The following is a 20,646-nucleotide window of genomic DNA, read 5'->3' as shown; positions in this document are numbered from 1 at the left end:
CCACACTGATGTGTACCAAAGCTGGCCCTCGAGGACAGTGCTGCCCAAAGAAAATAATACAAGCCATATGTCCAATTTTGAAGTTTCTTGTAGCCATATTAAAAAAAAAAGCACAAACAGGAGAAATAAATTTTATGAATATATTTTATTTAACCAAATATATTCAAAATATTATTATTCAATAGGTAATCAATGTAAAAATGTTAATGTGATCTCTCACATTTTTCATACTAAGTTCTTGAAATGTGGTATGCTTTCACACTTAGAGCACATCTCAGTTTGGGCTAGTCACATTTCAAGTACTCAATAGCCACAAGAAGCTAGCGGCTCCGTATTGGACAGAGCAACCAATTCTCTCTCTCTCTCATTCTCTTCGAATTAGAAAACCAGATGCTTTGTTAGTCTCTGTGATTAACAAAAGCAATTAAAAAAACACAAAACTACCAATCTCTGAGTCTTTCCTATGGGCCAAGTACTATGCCAAGTCCTTTGCATAGTTATGTCATTTAATCCTAGAGAGAGTATGTGTTCTAAGGTGTACTTTCAGGTATTAGAGAATAAATCAAAGTCCAGGGTCACCAGGAACAGTTGTGCAGGTTGTACACTCCACAACTCTGGGGAATGCAGTTTTTGTGAACTACAGTGTGAAATGTATTTTTTAGAGTTATGCAGTGTATAACCCTCACAACTATACATAGAAGACCTGAGAGACCCACTAGATATGATGGAGAAGATCTTTTTAGGCAGAACTGGGTCCAAGTCCCAATTCTGCCATTTATTAGCCGAATGGTCTTGGACAAGATGCTTATTTTCTTTGTCTCAGTTTCCTTATATGTAAAACAGGAATAATAATACATTAGTATCTTCCACATCATATTGGGGGGATGAAATAAGTGCATAAAGTTCTTAAAACACTGCCTACTTCATAGTGGCCCTCAATAAAAATTAATTCTATGATTTCCATTATCTTAGGGGTCCTCCAGGTGTCCTCAGGCCCTGCTTTCATTCCATAATAGTTACTGATGCCTATTAAATGCCAGTCCTAGGGACACATGGTTAAATAAGATAGAACAGGCCCCAGCTCTCATATTCCTTCTTGCTCAGACATCCCGTAGTCCTCCTGGGGCTGGACAGAGACAAAATGGGGCAGTAGGTGAGGTTTGTCCTAGAGCCTCATTCTCCTTCAGGTCTTCCTACTCCTCTTGAGCGCATGGAACCCTCATCCTCCCCAGATCTCTCAGTCCTTGAGAGAAGTGTTCAAATCCATCAGAGACTTCACATGAGACCTCCTTCAGGGTTATTTTCACTTAAAAAAACAAGGTTGGGGTAGTATTTACACCAAAGGCATGGGCACAATGAGTGCTAACCATTCCAGCAATTTAGCATGCTGGGGTGGAAAGGAAGATATTTGGGCAGAGGGTTCCTCCCTTCCCAGCATCCTCAGATTGCAGAATTGGGGGGTCTGCCTATCCCATGTACTCATGACTCTCTCCTTTTACTCAGCAAACACTTACTGCAGCTTCTGTCATAGACCAGACTTTGCACTAGGCTCTGGGAGCACAAAAACAAACCAGATCCGGTTCCACCCGACAGGGTGCTCACAAGTTGGCACTAGGCAAGTGCAGGTGGGCAGTGATCCCCAGTAAACCAGATAGAATGCAATGTGGGCCCTAGGCTGCCTCCCACATTTTTAGACCTGCACCATCCAATTCAATAGCCACTAGCTATTTACACATCTATTTGAATTTAAGTAAAACAAAATAAAAATTAAAAATCAGTTCTTCAGTCACACTGGCCACATTTCCAAGGTTCAATGGCCAAATGTGACGGCGGCTACTGTAAGGGACGGTGCAGAGTAGAACATTTCCATCACCATGGAAAATCTACTGGCCAGTGCTAGTACCTTGGACAATACGCATTTGTTTTCCTCTCTTTTCTGCAGATCAGTGAGATTGTCGGCTCTGAAATAAAACCCACAGAAACAACTTGCCTCTCAAATATGCTGGAATACGGGTTCAGCAAATTCGTTGACAAGTAAGACTCCTCTTCCCTGCTTGCGGAAGCTTTTCAGTCAGAGTATCTGACTTCCCACAGGATATGACTGGCCTCCTATCAGGCTGTTGTTCTCCTTCTGGTTCAGGGTGACTTAAGTGTTTTTAGTAACCTCCCCCTCAAGTGACTAGCTACTGGTGAAACTCACTTTCAGTTGCTGAGTGGATGACGGATTGTGACTAGAAAATTGAGTCGAAGATTTTATTTCAAAGGGAAATTAAAAAAAAAAAAAAAGTTCTTGGAAACTGAGCTCCAAGCCCAGGTCTCAGTGACTTCAGGTAAAACCATTCCACCTTTCTGGGCTTCAGTTTCCCCTTTTAAACAAACAACAGTAAACAGGAGTGGCTCTTTGAGCCCTTAGGAGTCCGAGAAACACGGTCAAGTGAGAGAATTCTTCACTTGCTTTCTCCTTTTCTCCAAATGCCTCTGGAGTCTGTGTGCAGGAATCGGTGCTATTTGAATTGTTGTTTTTAGGACCAGATATTCTGAGGACTCTGATGGTTTGTCCACACCTCCTTCAGGGCAGAGGATGGGAGATGCTGTATTTCCTGGACCAGAGTCCCTGTTAGACAGCTGGGTTCAGGTCTAACTCAACACACATGCTTCTCTGGGCGTGGCCCACACCAGCTGCATCGGCGTCACCTGGGAACTTGTTAGAAATGCATGTTCCCAGGCCCCACCCCAGTCTGCTGAATCACAAATTCTGGACATAGACCCTGAAGTCTGTGTTTTAACCAGTTTTTCAGGTCAGCACTTCCAGTACAGGAGCCACCAGCCACATATTACTGAGCCCTTGAAATGAAACTATTCTGAGCTAGAGATGCTGGAAGTATAAACAGGGGCTGGATTTCAAAGGCTTATTAAGGGAAAAAAAAAAAAAACCAGGGCGCCTGGGTGGCTCAGATGGTTAAGCGTCTGCCTTCGGCTCAGGTCATGATCCCAGGGTCCTGGGATCGAGCCCCGCATCGGGCTCCCTGCTCCTTGGGAGCCTGCTTCTCCCTCTGCCTCTCTCTCAATCTCTCTCTCATGAATAAATAAATAAAATCTTTAAAAAAAAAATCTAATAAGTTTTAATATTGGTAACATGTTGAAATGATAATATTTTGGATACACTGTTAAATTGTTAAATTATTAAAATTAATTTCCCATTTCTTTTTTACTTTTTAAAAATATGGTGCCTGGAAACTTTAAAGTGAGGTATTTATTTCAAATGGGCAGCACTGCTCCAGGTGATTCTGATGCATGACAGAGTTTGGAATCCCTTCTCTCTTCTTGTGGGGATAATGGATCTAACCTAAGGTGCTCCCAGACCCCCAGATCTCCCTGCCACCTGAATCCCCCAATACCACCATTACAGGCTCTCTTCGAGGAGCAGCCTGGAGACATGAGCCTTTCTACCAGGTGTAAGTTATTTCATTAAAAGGCCACATTTTTCCCCTTTAAGATATTTCTAAGAGATACCAACTATTGAACATTTATGCTGCACCAAGCATTTAATAAACATTAACCAACTTCTCCATCACTATAACCTAATACTGTAGCTACTATTATTATTCCTGTTTTACAGATGAGGAAATAAGTTGATTCGAATGATTAGGTAACTAGCCAGAGGTCACAGTAGTAACCGAAAGAACCAAGACCTGAGTCCAGACTTGGCTAACTCCAGAGCCTTAACCATTACTCTGTACTGCCTAAAGAATAAACCCATCTAAGGAGACCGAAACCAAGCAAACACACAGCAGCTCTGCCACTTCCCATCCCAGTGGGCTCAACTGTGACAAACCCAAATGTGGTGACACCTTGGCTAAGTTGTTTACCTCTGTGTGTCTCAGTCTCCTTATCTGTAAAATGGGAAGAAGAATAGTAGCTGGGTGATTAGAGTTATGGTGGGGATTGTGACATAAGGCATGTAACCTGAACTGAGTTAACATTGAAGTTCTCGACCACTACCTGTGAGTGAGATGTGACGTCCACCTGTGCCCCACCATCCCATAGTTAATGCAGCTTTATCACGTGGCACACAGTTCGTGAGCTTCTTTAGCACATTTGGGTAAGGTCAACTCTTTTTTTTTTTTTTAAAGATTTTATTTATTTGAGAGAGAGAGAATGAGAGAGAGAAAGCACATGAGACGGGGGAGGGTCAGAGGGAGAAGCAGACCCCCCGCTGAGCAGGGAGCCCGATGTGGGACTCGATCCCAGGACTCCAGGATCATGACCTGAGCTGAAGGCAGTCGCTTAACCAACTGAGCCACCCAGGCGCCCTGGGTAAGGTCAACTCTTGACAGCCCTCAAGGACTCCCAAACTCATTAGTCCTTCCCCTGTGCAATTATTTGCATAATTATAAGTCATAAAGCATGTTGCAAACATTTCACTTAATTATACCAACAACCCCTGATGTATGCAGATGGGGACTGAAAGCCTGTCAAGTGACTTGGTCACGGCCACACAGCTAGCCTCCTTGTGTCACACCCACCTGGGTTGGCACCTGCCTCTATTAATTATTTCCTACATGCACACTCATTGTGGTCATCTCCCAAGAAGGCCACATTTAGGATGATGACCCTGCTGCGGAGGTCTTGATTAGTCATTCTTGGGAATGTGCCTCATCCACTGCTCTGAATGAGGCTGTATGAGGGTTCTCAGCTCTGTTTAGTTGGCCCTATTTGGCTGACTACATGTGAATAATTCTCTTGCTCCTTCTGACAAGGAGAGAGGAAAAGGCACATTGTGGGGGAGGAAGAAACATTGGATTAAAAGCCAGAGGAACTGGTGTCTAGACCTGGTACCAGCACTCCCCAGCTGCAAGTGTGGCTCTGGGCACATCACTTGCTTCATCTGGGCTTCGGTTTCCTGTAAAGACCAGATTGTCTCTTCTGCCGTCGGGCTTGCAATGAAAGACAAGTGCTGAGGCAGAGAGAATAATCCCTCCTTCTCCTTCCAAGAACTTGGCTTTCGGGTTCTTCCCAATTCCCAGGCCACACCCGAGTTTAGGACCCATCTCTCCTTGTGGAAACAAAAAGAAAGGAACTTGTCTTTCCCCTTTCTATGGAACAGAGGGGCTATAGATGTGGACCCAGCATATCAGGAAAAATAGCAGTGGTTTTTAAAAAGGTAGGGACGGGGGTACCTGGCTGGTTCAGTTGGTAGAGCATGTGACTTGATCTTGGGGTTGTGACTTTGAACCCCACAACTGGGGACATCCCCACCCCCACTAGGAGACATTTGACAATATTTGGAGACATTTTTGGTTGCCACAACTGACAAGAGGTGGGAACATGGGGAGTCTGCTACTGGCATCTCGTGAGTAGAGCCCAGGGATGCTACTGAAGATCCTACAATGTACAGGACAGCCCCCCTCTCCCAACAAAGAATTAATTATCCACCCTGTATTAGTTTGCTAGGGCTGCTATAATGACTGGGTGGCTTAAACAACAGAAATATTTTCTCCTAGTTCTTGAGGCTGGAAGTTCAAGATCAAGGCATTGGCAGAATTGGTTTCTTCTGAGGCCTCTCTTTTTCGCTTGCAGAAGGCTACCTTCTCCCTGTATCCTCACATGGTTTTCCCTCTGCGTGTGTCCGTCTTAATCTCCTTTTCTTATAAGGACACCAGTCGTATTGGATTAGGACCCACCCTAATGACCTCATTTTAACTTAACTACCTCTTTCATAAAATTTTAATTCCAGTGTGATGAGCACTGGGTGTTATATGCAACTGATAAGTTATTGAACACTCCATCTGAAACTAATCATGTACTGTATGTTGTAATTGAATTTAAATAAAAAATTTAAAAAATAATAAAATTTTAATTCCAGTATAGTTAACACACAGTGTTATATTAGTTTCAGGTATACAGTATAGTGATCAACAACTCTATACGTTCCTCAGTAACTGAACTACCTCATTAAAGACCCTATCTCAAAGAGGGAATCTCACATTCTAGGATACTGGGGTTTAGGACATCAAAACATGATTTTGGGGGAAAAAACAATTCAGCCCAAAACAGCCCACAGGCTGCTAGCACAGAGGATAAGGAACCTTGCGAAACATTGGAGCTAGCTGGCACATCTTAGAGTTGGATAGTAAACATTTTAGTAAAATTAAGGGCCTTTTGAATTTGTCTTCAGGGTGAACCGAAATTCCTCCTTTGCTGTGTTTTCATTGCCCTCCTCCCGTTGACATTGCTGTTGCTGTGTTCTCTTTAGACTGGAGCCCATTGGTGCAGCCGCCAGTAAGGAATACTCTCTGGAGAAAAACTTGGAGAAAATGAAGTCAGATTGGGTTAACATGACATTCAACTTCGTGAAGTACAGGGACACCGTGAGTGTCAGTTCCACTGCCCAGCCCCCTGAGAGCAGCCCGTTTATTATGTAGTAGCTTACAGAGTGGAGTCATTCAGAATTGCAACAGAGCTCAGGAAGGAAGGATCCCTAACATCTTTTTTTTTTATAATTTATTTTTATTGAGATATAATTGACATGCAACATTGTATACATTTAACGTGCACAAGTGTTGATTTGATACATTTATGTATTACAATATGATCACCACCCTAGTGTTAGCTAGCAGCTCTGTGATGTCACATAATTATCATTTCTTTTTTGTGGTGGGAACAATTAAGATCAGTCTCTTAGCAACTTTGGAGTTTTTAATGCGGCCTTGTTGTCTCTCTATAATCCTGTGCATTAGATTGTGTCCTCCCATCTGCCTTCATGTGCCAGTTATTCTTTCTTCCAGGCCCCACAGGAAGGGTGCATTTTTTAAATGAGAAAGACCTTTTGATTCAGAGCAACAAGCTTTCTCAGTGAAAAGGAACTGAACGAGACTGCCGAATTAGCACGCCCCAGGGAGGGCTTCCCCACCCCTGTCCTTCAGAAGCATACCTGGGTAGGGGCGCCTGGGTGGCTCAGTCATTAAGCATCTGCCTTCCGCTCAGGTCATGATCCCGGGGTCCTAGGATCGAGCCCCACATCGGGCTCCCTGCTCAGCGGGAAGCCTGTTTCTCCCTCTCCCACTCCCCCTGCTTGTGTTCCCTCTCTCGCTGTGTCTCTCTCTGTCAAATAAATAAATAAAATCTTTATAAAAAAAAAAAAAGGAAGAAGAGGCATACCTGGGTAAACAATGCTTAAAGCATCTCAAAACAAAATACATATATATATATTTTTTTTTCAGGCACCACTGTTTTTTCTAACGTGCAGTGCAGATTGAGAATCTCCCTGTCCCCCAGGCTGCATGTTACCTTTTTGTGACTTCTCCACTGCTTTACTTTGAATGGTCGCGATGCCTTGATTTCATGTGGATAAGAACTGGAGCTGAGCCAATGGAAGGGAAAAGAACTGGGGCCTCTCTCAGCAAGACCAGGCAACCGAGGGTACCAGCAGCTTGGTGCCACACCGCCTGATGGGATTAGATACTGCTGGAGGCTGTTGGGCTGGGGTGAGGGGTTGAGCTGGGGAACCTGGGAACAGCTCAGTTGCACCTGGCCCATCTTGAGAGTTTTTGAGTGATGCAGCTAATAGACAAGGATTGACAGTGGAAGGGAGTCACAGTATCATTTTATTAAGAGCTAGACACACCTTCCAATGCAGAGCTACTGGTAGAAGGTAGATGAGAGAATATATCCTAGCCCCAATTTAACCATCCAGATGTAGGCTTCAAGGAAGTGAAAACAGAGCCAGAAAGGCCAGACCTGCCAGAGAGGGGCAGACCCTTCTCAGCTTGCTCACCAAGGTGGCCCAGGAGAAAGAGTGCCATTCATAGGAGCTCTGACCTTCAAGGCACAGTAACCTGAACGACTAGTAAAAAATGGCCCCCTTAGAGTATAGGCAGAGGTTCCCAAACTTTTTTCTGTTTGTGGTGCCTTTTGTGTCTTAGTACTTTTTTCATAGTTCCCCTCTCTGGGCCAAAAGAAATTCCTAACAGCTTTGTTTATGAAGTAATTAGGTTCAAACAACTTTAGTAAGTATTTGTATCCTATCAACAACTGTTTTTTAAAAATACATATAAATTGAAAGAAAAAAACATTTGTATTTCCTTTTTGAATGAAATTGCTGAGTTTGCTGCAGTGCCCAGGAGCCCCTCGGCACACAGTTTAGGAACCACAGGTCAAGGGCCAGTCAGATTAGCAGTTGATCCTACCTGAGGATCAGCTTGCCAGCAAAGCAAGTGGACAAGGAAGTAGGAACATAGAGAAGGGAATAGAACATGCTCCCCCTCCCCCACCCCATCCCCAACAGATACTAGTTGCAGGTATGGGCTGGGACCGTATTTGATTTCTGCAAAGGAGGTCGAGAATAAATGTCTTTAAGAAAACTTTCAAGGAAGGGTGTCTGGGTGGCTCTGTCAGTTAAGCATCTGCCTCAGGTCCATGATCCTGGGGTCCTGGGATCCAGCCTCACGTTGGGCCCCCTGCTCAGTGGGGAGCCTGCTTCTCCCTCTCCTTCTACCCGTCTCCCTGCTTGTGTGCTCTCTCTCTCTCAAATAAAAACTTAAAAAAAAAAAAAAAAAAAAGAACACTTTGAAGGAAGAAAATAGAAATTCCATCCTCTGTGAGACAGATTTCTGCCCCACTTGGGTGGATATCTGAGCTGTGGGGCTTTTGGAGATCAGCATGAAAAGTGGGGGGTCTTGTGGTTTTGACAGCTCAGGAAATCTTTCTTTGCAGGATGCAAGCATCTTGTGTGCAGTTGATGACATTCAGCTGTTACTTGATGATCACGTGATAAAGACCCAGACCATGTGTGGCTCCCCATTCATCAAACCGATAGAAGCAGAATGCCGGGTAAGAGGAATGAGGTTGAAGGTTTGTGATGTCTCATTAGCTTTGGGTTTGTTGGAGGAGGGAGAAGGTTTTTAAGTTCAGTTAACAAAGAAGCTCAGTTTTTCCTGATTGGAAAAATAAATAACACAAGACTGAAAGCAATAACCATCCAAGTAAGCATATGGCACGCTGAGCCTTTGCAACAGTCTGCCAAAAGAGAAGATGAGATGATTTTAATGCACTGAATAAAAATACATTTGGAAAGTATTTTATGGGCTAGAGTAATCTAGAATGTAAACTACACAAGGGTACGGGTTTGGCCTCCTCCGCTCATTGTTTATAGAAATGGCATAAGCTAAGGGCACAGACTCTGGAGCCAGACTGCCTGGGTTCAGATTCTGGCTTCACCCCTTGTGTGACCTTGGACAAGTTACTTGAACTGTTGTATGTCCATTTCTGCATCTGTAAAATGAGATTTATAATAATATCTCCCTCATAAATATGTTGGATTAATTGGTTTCACATATATAAAGCACTCAGACCATCACTTGTCACAGGGTAAGCATTGTGGCTCCTATTACTATTATTATTCCACTAGAAAAAGAACTACATGAGGGCAAGGACTCTTGTTGGTTACTTTCATTGCTGAATCCACGTTGCCTAGAACAATGACCAGAACATAGGGGCAAATACTGAATAAGAATTTGCTAAACAAGTGAATGAGCAAATAAATGAATGAATCCATCCAATTTGTTCAGTCAGTGGGCCTGTGTTGCAGAGCGGCAGATTAATGACTCAGATATGAAATGCTAAATTCACAGAAGTGGGAAGAAAAGCTGGTTCGTGTGCAGGAAATTTTGGATGCCTGGTTGAAATGCCAAGCCACCTGGCTGTACCTGGAACCGATCTTCAGTTCAGAGGACATCATAGCCCAGATGCCAGAAGAAGGCAGGAAATTTGCCATCGTTGATAGTTACTGGAAATCACTCATGTCCCATGCAGTAAGTTTTTACTCCCTAGCACACCTCACCATCAGGAATGTGGGATGCCATACAGATGTTCCTCATTGTGCATCATAGCCATATCCCTTGAAATGTATAAGTAAACTAGATTTTTTCAATATTTTTATAAATTTTTTTATAATTTTGAAACTTATTGTTACTAAAAATTGGAACATAGAACTATGTAATACAGAGAATGGAGGCCTTTTGAAAGCCCACCTCCCAAGAGGCAACTGTTAGCAGTCTGTGTAATTTAGCTCTCATTCCTAACAAGGTAGGAGACTCTCTCACAGGATAATGCAATAAAACTTTCATAGACTGAGGATCATTTTAGAATTCAAATTCTCCTCCATATTCAGTTACTTATTTAACAAATGTTTATTTGGTACCCAGCATTGAATTAACAGTCAGAAAATACTTGAAGATGACTAGAATGTGATTTCTGCCTTCATAGAATTCACTGTCTTGTGAGGAGAGAGTCTTAGGTAAATAGGAGAGCTGTAGTAGAAGTATATACAAATAGCTTTTAGAACATAGGAGAGTGGTATAGTTGTCTGGGAGTGTCAAGGAAGGCCTCCAAAGGGGGCAACATTGGAAACAGGCCTTGAAGGATGAGTTCACTGGGCGTACAAGGCAATCAGGAGTATCTATTAAGAGATGATATCTTTTTCCTTTTTGAAGTCAAGTGTGCTCAACTGGGGCTCCCTTGTATAGAATTTATCTCAAGAAAATTTATCTGCTCTAGTGGGCACTTACATTGCCCAGCAAGTAGAGCCAGTTTTCATGATACCCTGCTTCCTCTAACTCTGTATTAGTTCAGATTCTTTGGTTGCAAGTATTAAGTAACACAAATTCAACTGATTTTAGATTTTAAAGATCAAATTCGCTGATTTTAAACTTTAAAGATTGAATTGGCTTTATTAATTCATAAATCAGGCAGCATCCTATCTAACAAATAAAGGGACACTCCAAGGAGTTGTACAAAATGGAAGGTTTTTGTAGAAGGAAGGAGTCAACCATGACCTGAGGAATAGGATCATGTTGTATGAGGATTCACGCTTGTGGGATTAGGAGGCTAAATTAGCTGGGCAGGGAGGTCAATAGTTGATGGACTGGTCATACACTCATTACAATGATCAGTCTCAAAATCTGGGAACCCCATGGTGATTCTCACTTTTTTTGATGAAACCTAGATGAAAGATACCAGGGTTCTGGTGGCAGCAGATCAGCCACGGATGGCTGAGAAGCTTCAAGAAGCCAACCTTCTATTGGAGGACATCCAGAAGGGGCTGAATGATTACTTGGAGAAGAAGAGACTATTTTTTCCCAGGTATTCAGTATTGTTCTTTTGTTTGGAGTTGCCTTTTTGACCCATTTATAGGTAGAATTACATTTTTTCATCCTGAGAGTTGGCTACTACCAACCTATTTCATAGTCTTTCCCAGTTCTCCATTCTCCACAAGACAGCTCTCAGGGGGAGGGTATGTCTTCATGGTCATTATTTAGAATGAGGTTGAATGGACACTACCAGGGGCCAAATCCACACCTTGGCCATCCATCATGGTCAAATGCCCAACTGAAGGGATATAGTAGTCATGATTAAGAGCCTAGACTTTGGAGTTAAACAGACCTTGGTTTGAGTCCCAGCTCTTTGACTTATTAATCTTGAGACCTTCAGCAAATCTATCTGAGCCTCAGGTTCTCCACTGTAAAATAGAAATATAATAATGGCTCTTACTCATATATTTGTGTAGATCAATGAAATAATGCATGTAAAGCATTTGGCTGTCTAAACTGTTTAAGAAATGTCAGTTGAATGTTTTTGCCATCAAATGTTGTAGTTTCTGGTGGGTATGTTTATAAATCTTTGACTCTTTTTTTCCCACAAGAACCAGTGTTCTTCTGCATAAAAGTCAAAGTCATTTTAGAGGGCAGGTTCCAGAAAAGAGGGTCCTCGCTCCTGATAATCTGTCCATGTCTAGTTCATGTAGATGGTCACTCCATGTCATTTGGATGTAGGTTTGATCCCAATGTGCTTTTAAGAAAAGTAAATTTTAGTGTTCCCTTATATGGAGACAAAGTTAGTTTCTTGCTTTCCACCACAAGTTTTTAAAAAGTTATTTGTGTAGGATTTGGAAATGTCCTGGTGTGCCTGAGAAGGTAAATTTTTAATTTATTTAATATTAATTTTGTGATGTAGATAGCCATATATGGCTGACTAATGGCTTTAGGATTGGACAGCATGAATACAGCACAAATAGTGGAAGGAACCTCGATTTGAAAGCACAAAACTTAGGAAGACGAAACCCCTGAGATTTGGGCTTTTAGTCCTATTCCCACTACTGTTATTCCTTATAAAAATATAAACAATAGTCAACACTACCACAGTATTTACCATATGTCAGGACACTGCCCTAAGTGCCTTACCTGTATTAACTTATTTAAACTCACAATAATCCTATGAGGTTGGAAGCATTATTATTATCTGCCTAATAGTAACTTGCCAGAAAACACAAGACTGGTAAATGGACAAGCTAGAATTCAATCCACGCAGTCTGTATAAAATAGTGAGTTATTTAACCTCTCTGAGCCTCATTTGCTCCCTAAGTCACACACACACACACACACACACACACACACACACACACACACATTCAATGTGTGTTTATGCATTTTTATAGAATAAAGTCAAGCACTCTGAGAAAACACTTTGGAAAATGTTATTGAATCAGTTCACATATTTGAAATTAATTGTATCTTGAAAATACAGATTGCTAAATTAAGTTATACAAATTTTTTTAATAATTATTCTTATGGCCGTTGAGCCTTATTCATTATCACACATGATGAATCCATAGAGATCACCTGTTTGAATTTTACTTGGCAGTGGGAGCTATTGATATCATTAGGTATTGGTAAGTTAGTCAGCCAACAAATAATTATTGAGCTCTTCCTATGTGCTCAACACTGGAGCTATAATGCATTAGTTTGCTTTGCTGTGTAACAAACCTCCCCAAAACTTAGAAGCTTAAAACAGCAACTATTTATTTAGCTCACAATTCTGTGGGTTTGCAAATAGGGCTGGGCTCAGGTGGATGGTTCTTCTGGTCTAGCCAGGTGGTTCCTCTGGTCTCAGCTGGATGGTTCCTCTGGTCTCATGAGGGCTCATTCATGTGACTAGAGTCAGCTGGTAGTTGATGGCCTCAATCACTTGTCTAGTGCTTGGCTTCCTTTTGGCTGGGGCAACCAGGATAGTTGGGCGACATGTCTTTCATCCTCCAGAAAGCTAGACTGGATTTATTCATGTAGTGGTGGTCGCAGGGTTCCCAAGGCCAGCAAGAGTGGAAGCTTTGAGGTTTCTTGATGTCTAGGCTTGGAACTTGCACAAATTCATGTTTGCTGCAGTCTTTTGGCCAAAGCAGGACCCGGAGCCAGGCCAGGTTTGAGACGTGAAAATGGACTCTACTTCTTTTTTTTTTAATGTAGTGTTCCATGATTCATTGTTTGTGCATAACACCCAGTGCTGCATTCAATACTTGCCCTCTTTAATACCCATCACCATGCTAACCCATCCCTCCACCCCCCTCCCCTCTAGAACCCTCAGTTTGTTTCTCGGAGTCCACAGTCTCTCATGGTTTGCCTCCCCCTCCGATTTCCCCCCCCCCTTCATTTTTCCCTCCCTAGTATCTTCTTCTTCTTTTTTTTTTTTTTTTAACATATAATGTATTATTTGTTTCAGAGCTACAGGTCTGTGATTCATCAGTCTTACAGAATTCACAGCGCTCACCATAGCACATACCCTCCCCAGTGTCTATCACCCAGCCACCCCATCCCTCCCACCCCCCACCACTCCAGCAACCCTCAGTTTGTTTCCTGAGATTAAGAATTCCTCATATCACTCTACGTCTTATAGAGAGGAGCCATAAATATTGTGGCCATTTTTATAATCCACCATATACAGTGAAGACCATAATCGTGTGGTCCCTCCATTATGGGACTTTCAGCTTGGTGGTTACAGTAGAGGTTTATATCTTTAACATTTCCTGAAGGTTTGTGGTTGCTGCTTGAAGGGTCTGAGCAAGAGAATGAGCTTATCATTTCTAACTTAAACATGGTCAACATGTAGATAGTGATGTAATGTGTTGTGGGGTCCAGGAGCAAACAGTCAAGAAAGAATTCTTGAGTCGTTTTTGGTGCAAAAAGGTGGTTTTATTAAAGCACAGGGACAGGACCCATGGGCAGAAAGAGGTGCCCTGGGATTGTGAGGAGCAATTGGTTGTATACTTTTAAATTTGGGGGTTGGGGTAGAGACAAAGGAAGTTTCTGAAAGGATTGTCATATGTTAAAGAAGACTTACAGGATCTTGGAGGTCTGGCTAGTGTCAAGAAGGTTGCTTTTTGCCTCTAGCAAAGCATTAACATTAAGACAGTTGTGAGTTCCTGGAGAAATGTCATACTCTGTGTGTCTCAAGTATTTGTCAATGGGCTGCAAAATGTAAGGAAATTTAATTTTACCTACATTTCCTTTTGCCTTTGTTGTACACATCAGATAGGTTCATTAATAGCATATTTCTTATTTCACACCCGTAACATGTCATACCTGGAGATAAGGAAAGATAAGGAGGTCTTCTCTCTCCTTCTACTCAATACTGACTGTGTATTAGAATCACCTGGGATTTTAAAACTATAAATCCCCAGACCCAACCCCAAATCAATTATATTAGAAACTCTGGGCAGTGCAACCTTGGCATTGGAGTTTTTTAAATAAGCTTCACAGGTGATTCTAAAGTGCAGCCAAAGTTGAGAACCACTGTTCTATCCAGGTTTGTTCCAAAAGGTAGCACCCCACCCCCAAACCATATCAAACTCATATATACCAGCTTTCATCCTTTTTCTTGCTCTGAGTCGAAGCTGTCTCCACCCTCTATGCCACAGATGAAAAATGGTAAAGGGGAATGTGCCTTAAAGAAGACTCTAGAATATGGCTGGTGTTCACAGGGTGTCCTCTACGTTTTGGGGAGTATCACCTCATTGGGAAAGGAGGTTCTCAAAAGAGATTCCAGTTGCCATCTTCCTTTGCTTTGAAATAGGTTCTTCTTCCTGTCAAATGATGAGCTGCTGGAGATCTTGTCAGAGACAAAGGACCCCCTCCGCGTGCAGCCACATTTGAAGAAGTGCTTTGAAGGAATTGCCAAGCTAGAATTTACAGACAATCTGGAGATTGTGGGCATGATCAGCTCAGAAAAAGAAACCGTTCCATTCAAACAGAAAATCTACCCAACTCAAGCCAAAGTAACTCTCCTCTTACTCATTTTCATTCTTTTCTCCATAACAGAGCAATACAAAGAGAGGCAGAGAGCATATTGACTGGTTAAGCCCTTGGACTCAAGTTCCATACTGCCTGAGTGTGGAACACCTGGGTTCCACAGCTTAGTGACTGGGCCACTCTGGGAAATTGCTTAATCTTTCTGAGTCTCAGTTTGCCTTTATGATGGGGGTTATACTGCAATCCACGCGGCACACTAAATTTATGGAAGGATTTCAACCAAACCTGATGTAGAGGCAATAGTAGGCATCAGACCCAACAGCTGATGCTGTTCAGATCTCCATGAGCACAGCCCAATTAAAAGTGATCTGGTAAGGGGCACCTGGGTGGCTCAGTTGGTTAAGCGTCAGACTCTTGACTTTGGCTCAGATCCTTATCTCAGGGTTATGAGATCGAGCCCCGTGTCGGCTCCGCGCTAAGCATAGAGCCTGCTTAAGATTCTCTCTCTCTCCCTCTCCCTCTGTTCTGCCCCCCCTCCCCCACCACTCATGTGCACCTGCCTCTGTCTCTCTCTCCCTCTCTCTAAAAAAAAAAAAAAAAGTGATCTGGTCAGACAGCTTGCTGGGGCAGGTGTTTTTATTTTATTTTTTTTAATTTAATTTTATTATGTTACTCACCATACAGTACATCACTAGTTTTTGATGTAATGTTCCATGATTCATTGTTTTCGTATAACACCCAGTGCTCCATGCAATATGCCCTCCTTAATACCCATCACTGGGCTTACCCATCCCCCCACCCCTTCCCCTCTAAAACCCTCAGTTTCTCGGAGTCCATAGTCTCTCATGGTTCATCTCCCTCTCTGATTCCTCCCCACTTCATTTTTCCCTTCCTTCTCCTAATGTCCACCATGCTATTTCCTATATTACACAAATGAGTGAAACCATATGATAATTGATTTTATCTGCTTGACTTATTTCACTTAGCATAATCTCCTCCAGTCCCATCCATGTTGATGCAAAAGTTGGGTATTCATCCTTTCTGATGGCTGAGTAATATTCCATTGTATATATGGACCACATCTTCTTTATCCATTCATCTGTTGAAGGGCATCTCGGCTCTTTCCACAGTTTGGCTATTGCAGACATTGCTGCTCTGAACATTGAGGTGCATATGGTCCTTCTTTTCACTACATCTGTGTCTTTGGGGTAAATACCCAGGAGTGCAGTTGCTGGGTCATAGGGTAGCTCTTTTTTTAATGTCTTGAGGAACATCCACACCGTTTTCCAAAGTGGCTGTACCAACTTGCATTCCCACCAACAGTGTAAGAGGGTTCCCCTTTCTCCACAACCTCTCCAGCTTGTCAGTTGTTTCTTCCCTTGTCAATTGTTTCTTGCCTTGTCAATTTTTGCCATTCTAACTGGTGTCAGGTGGTATCTCAATGTGGTTTTGATTTGAATTTCCCTGATGGCTAATGATGATGAGCATTTTTTCTTTTTTTTTTTAAATTTTTTATTGTTATGTTAATCACCATATATTACATCATTCGTTTTTGACGTAGTGTTCCATGATTCATTGTTTGCGTATAACACCCAATGCTCCATGCAATACGTGCCCTCCCCAATACCCGTCACCAGGCCAACCCATCCTCCCACCCCTCTCCCCTCTAGAACCCTCAGTTTGTTTTTCAGAGTCCATCATCTCTCCTGGTTTGTCTCCCCCTCCGATTTCCCCCCCTTCATTCTTCCCCTCCTGCTATCTTCTTTTTTTTTTTTTAACATATATTGTGTTATTTGTTTCAGAGGTACAGATCTGTGATTCAACAGTCTTGCACAATTCACAGTGTTCACCATAGCACATACCTTCCCCAATGTCTATCACCCAGCCACCCCATCCCTCCCACCCCCCACCACTCCAGCAACCCTCAGTTTGTTTCCTGAGATTAAGAATTCCTCATATCAGTGAGGTCATATGATACATATCTTTCTCTAATTGACTTATTTCGCTCAGCATAACACCCTCCAGTTCCAACCACATAGTTGCAAATGGCAAGATCTCATTCCTTTTGATGGCTGCATAATATTCCATTGTATATATATATACACCACATCTTCTTTATCCATTCATCTGTCGATGGACATCTTGGCTTTTTCCACAATTTGGCTATTGTGGACATTGCTGCTATAAACATCAGGGTGCACGTACCCCTTTGGATCCCTACATTTGTATCTTTGGGGTAAATACCCAGTAGTGCAATTGCTGGGTTGTAGGGTAGCTCTATTTTCAACTTTTTGATGAACCTCCATACTGTTTTCCAGAGTGGCTTCACCAGCTTGCATTCCCACCAACAGTGTAGGAGGGTTCCTCTTTCTCTGCATCCCCGCCAACATCTGTCATTTCCTGACTTGTTAATTTTAGCCATTCTGACTGGTGTGAGGTGATATCTCATTGAGGTTTTGATTTGGATTTCCCTGGTGCCGAGCGATGTTGAACACTTTTTCATGTGTCTGTTGGCCATTTGGATGTCTTCTTTGGAAAAATGTCTGTTCATGTCTTCTGCCCATTTCTTGATTGGATCATTTGTTCTTTGGGTGTTGAGTTTGATAAGTTCTTTATAGATTTTGGATACTAGCCCTTTATCTGATATGTTATTTGCAAATATCTTCTCCCATCCTGTCTCTTGTCTTTTGGTTTTGTTGACTGTTTCTTTTGCTGTGCAAAAGCTTTTTATCTTGATGAAGTCCCAATAGTTCATTTTTGCCCTTGCTTCCCTTGCCTTTGGTGATGTTTCTAGGAGGAAGTTGCTGCAGCTGAGGTCAAAGAGGTTCCTGCCTGTGATCTCCTTTAGGATTTTGATGGACTCCTGTCTCACATTTAGGTCTTTCAATCATTTTGAGTCTATTTTTGTATGTGGTGTAAGGAAATGGTCCAGTTTCATTTTCTGCATGTGGCTGTCCAATTTTCCCAACACCATTTGTTGAAGAGACTGTCTTTTTTCCATTGGACATTCTTTCCTGCTTTGTCGAAGATTAGTTGACCATATAGTTGAGGGTCTATTTCTGGGCTCTCTATTCTGTTCCATTGATCGATGTGTCTGTTTTTGTGCCAGTACCATACTGCCTTGATGATGACAGCTTTGTAATAGAGCTGGAAGTCCGGAATTGTGATGCTGCCAGCTTTGCTTTTCTTTTTCAACATTCCTCTGGCTATTCGGGGTCTTTTCTGGTTCCATACAAATTTTAGGATTATTTGTTCCATTTCTTTGAAAAAAAGTGGATGGTATTTTGATGGGGAGTGCAATGATGAACATTTTTTCTTGTGTCTAGCTGTTTGTATGTCTTCTTCAGAGAAGTGTCTGTTCATGTCTTCTGTGCATTTTTTTTTTAATTTTTTTTTTTTTTAAAGATTTTATTTATTTATTTGACAGAGAGAGACACAGCGAGAGAGGGAACACAAGCAGGGGGAGTGGAAAAGGGAGAAGCAGGCTTCCCGCTGAGCGGGGAGCCCGATGTGGGGCTCGATCCCAGGACCCTGGGATCATGACCCGAGCTGAAGGCAGACACTTAACGACGGAGCCACCCAGGTGCCCCTTCTGTGCATTTTTTGACTTGATTATTTGTTTTTTGGGTGTTGAGTTTGAGAATTTCTTTATAGATCTTGGATACCAGCCCTTTGTAGTGTCATTTGCAAAAATCTTCTCCCATTCCGTGGGTTGCCTCTTTGTTTTGTTGCTGTTTCCTTTGCCGTGCAGAAGCTTTTTATCTTGATGAAGTCCCAAAAGTTCATTTTTGCTTTTGTTTCACTAGCCTTTGGAGTTGTATCTTGAAAGAAGTTGCTGTGGCTGATGTCCAAGAGGTTACTACCTATGTTCTCCTCTAGGATTTTGATGGATTCCTGTCTCACATTGAGGCCCTTCATCCATTTAGAGTTTATCTTTGTGTATGGTGTTAGAGAATGGTCGAGTTTCATTCTTCTGTGTATAGCTGTCCAATTTTCCCAGCACCATTTATTGAAGAGACTGCCTTTTTTCATTGCATAGTTTTTCCTGCTTTATCGAAGATTATTTGACCATAGAGTTGAGGATCCATATCTGGGTTCTGTATTCTGTTCCATTGGTCTATATGTCTGTTTTTGTGCCAGTATCATGCTGTCTTGGTGATCACAGCTTTGTAATATAGCTTGAAATCTGGCAACGTGATGCCCCCAGCTTTGTTTTTCTTTTTCAACATTTCCTTGGTGATTCGGGGTCTTTTCTGATTCCATACGAATTTTAGGATTGTTTGTTCCAGAACTTTGAAAAATGTCATTGGAATTTTGATCGGGATGGCATTGAAGGTATAGATTGCTCTGGGTAGCATAGACATTTTAACAATGTTTATTCTTCCGATCCATGAGCATGGAATATTTTTCCATCTTTTTGTGTCTTCTTCAATTTCTTTCATGAGTGTTCTGTAGTTCCTAGAGTATAGATCCTTTACCTCTTTGGTTAGGTTTATTCCAAGGTATCTTATGGTTTTTGGTGCTATTGTAAATGGAATCATTTCTCTAATTTCTCTTTCTACAGTTACATTGTTAGTGTATAAGAAAGCAACTGATTCCTGTGCATTGATTTTGTATCCTGCCACATTATTGAATTGCCGTATGAGTTCTAGTAATTTGGGGGTGGAGTCTTTTGGGTTTTCCACATAAGTATCATGTCATCTGTGAAGCGACAGAGTTTGACTTCTTCTTTGCCAATTTGAATACCTTTTATTTGGGGTGGGTGTGTTAAGGTCAATAAAACATTATGGAATCCATGCTATTTTACTCAGGTTTTTATACAAGTGTCCTTATATAATGAGCAAAATGTAAATTACTCCCACTCCTGCTGAACCTGACAGCACCATGGAGTAGAAATAGACAAGCACTCTTGGCTTTACTTTGTTAGCCATTTTTGCCAGCCACACATGTAAGTTGTAATAACCAGAAGTCGTGTTACCAAATAGACACCAGCTAGCTCACAGGTGCCTGAAGTTAAGAGCTACAGTGACCTGAAATTCTAAAACTGAATCATTTGCTGCACATTTGAATTACCTGTAGAGCTTTAAAAAAACAAAAACAAAAACAAAAAACATCCAAATGCCCAGGTTGCATCCTGTAACGATTAAATCGGAATGGCTAGGAATGGAAGCCAGGTGTCCAAATCAATTGGAATGATTCCAAGTGATTGGAATCTCCAAATGATTCCAGTGCACAGCAAAGTTTGGGAACCATAGGAATAAGGCAAGAATTAGGACTGTTCATTAGAAATGAGCAATTTTATTTTATGAATTGAAACGTAAATGTATTGTTTGCTTTCTGAGAAGTTGTGTTTCAGAAAATGACACGAAATGCATGTTAAGAATCCCCCATTTCCCTTTTAAATCACACATACTTCTCAGAATAAAAAAATATAAATAAGTAAATAAATATAAAACACATAATTAAAGAATATTGGCTTGGAGGGGTGTCAGACCTTTGGCCTCCCTCCAGCCTTGGTCCAGAGAGAAAGCTGGGTCTGCCCATGATCCCTCCCTCCGGGCTTGGCTAA

The 20,646-nt window shown here is 41.9% G+C and overlaps 1 protein-coding gene across 1 annotated transcript in view; it reads left to right on the top strand.

The window, feature by feature from the left end:
* Positions 1 to 20,646, top strand: part of DNAH3 (dynein axonemal heavy chain 3) — a 162,775-nt gene that overhangs the window by 44,177 nt on the left and 97,952 nt on the right. Inside the window, exons 19-24 of the mRNA XM_032396197.1 lie at positions 1,943 to 2,034; positions 6,257 to 6,371; positions 8,716 to 8,832; positions 9,633 to 9,812; positions 11,006 to 11,142; positions 14,902 to 15,103. Of these exons, the coding sequence (XP_032252088.1) occupies positions 1,943 to 2,034; positions 6,257 to 6,371; positions 8,716 to 8,832; positions 9,633 to 9,812; positions 11,006 to 11,142; positions 14,902 to 15,103 (843 nt within the window). The remainder of the gene's footprint in view (positions 1 to 1,942; positions 2,035 to 6,256; positions 6,372 to 8,715; positions 8,833 to 9,632; positions 9,813 to 11,005; positions 11,143 to 14,901; positions 15,104 to 20,646) is intronic.

Source organism: Phoca vitulina, unplaced genomic scaffold, assembly GCF_004348235.1.
Source record: "Phoca vitulina isolate PV1807 unplaced genomic scaffold, GSC_HSeal_1.0 scaffold90, whole genome shotgun sequence".
Lineage (NCBI taxonomy): Eukaryota > Metazoa > Chordata > Mammalia > Carnivora > Phocidae > Phoca > Phoca vitulina.
The sequence above is the reverse complement of the archived record's forward strand: the minus strand, read 5'-3'. Positions and strand labels throughout refer to the sequence as shown.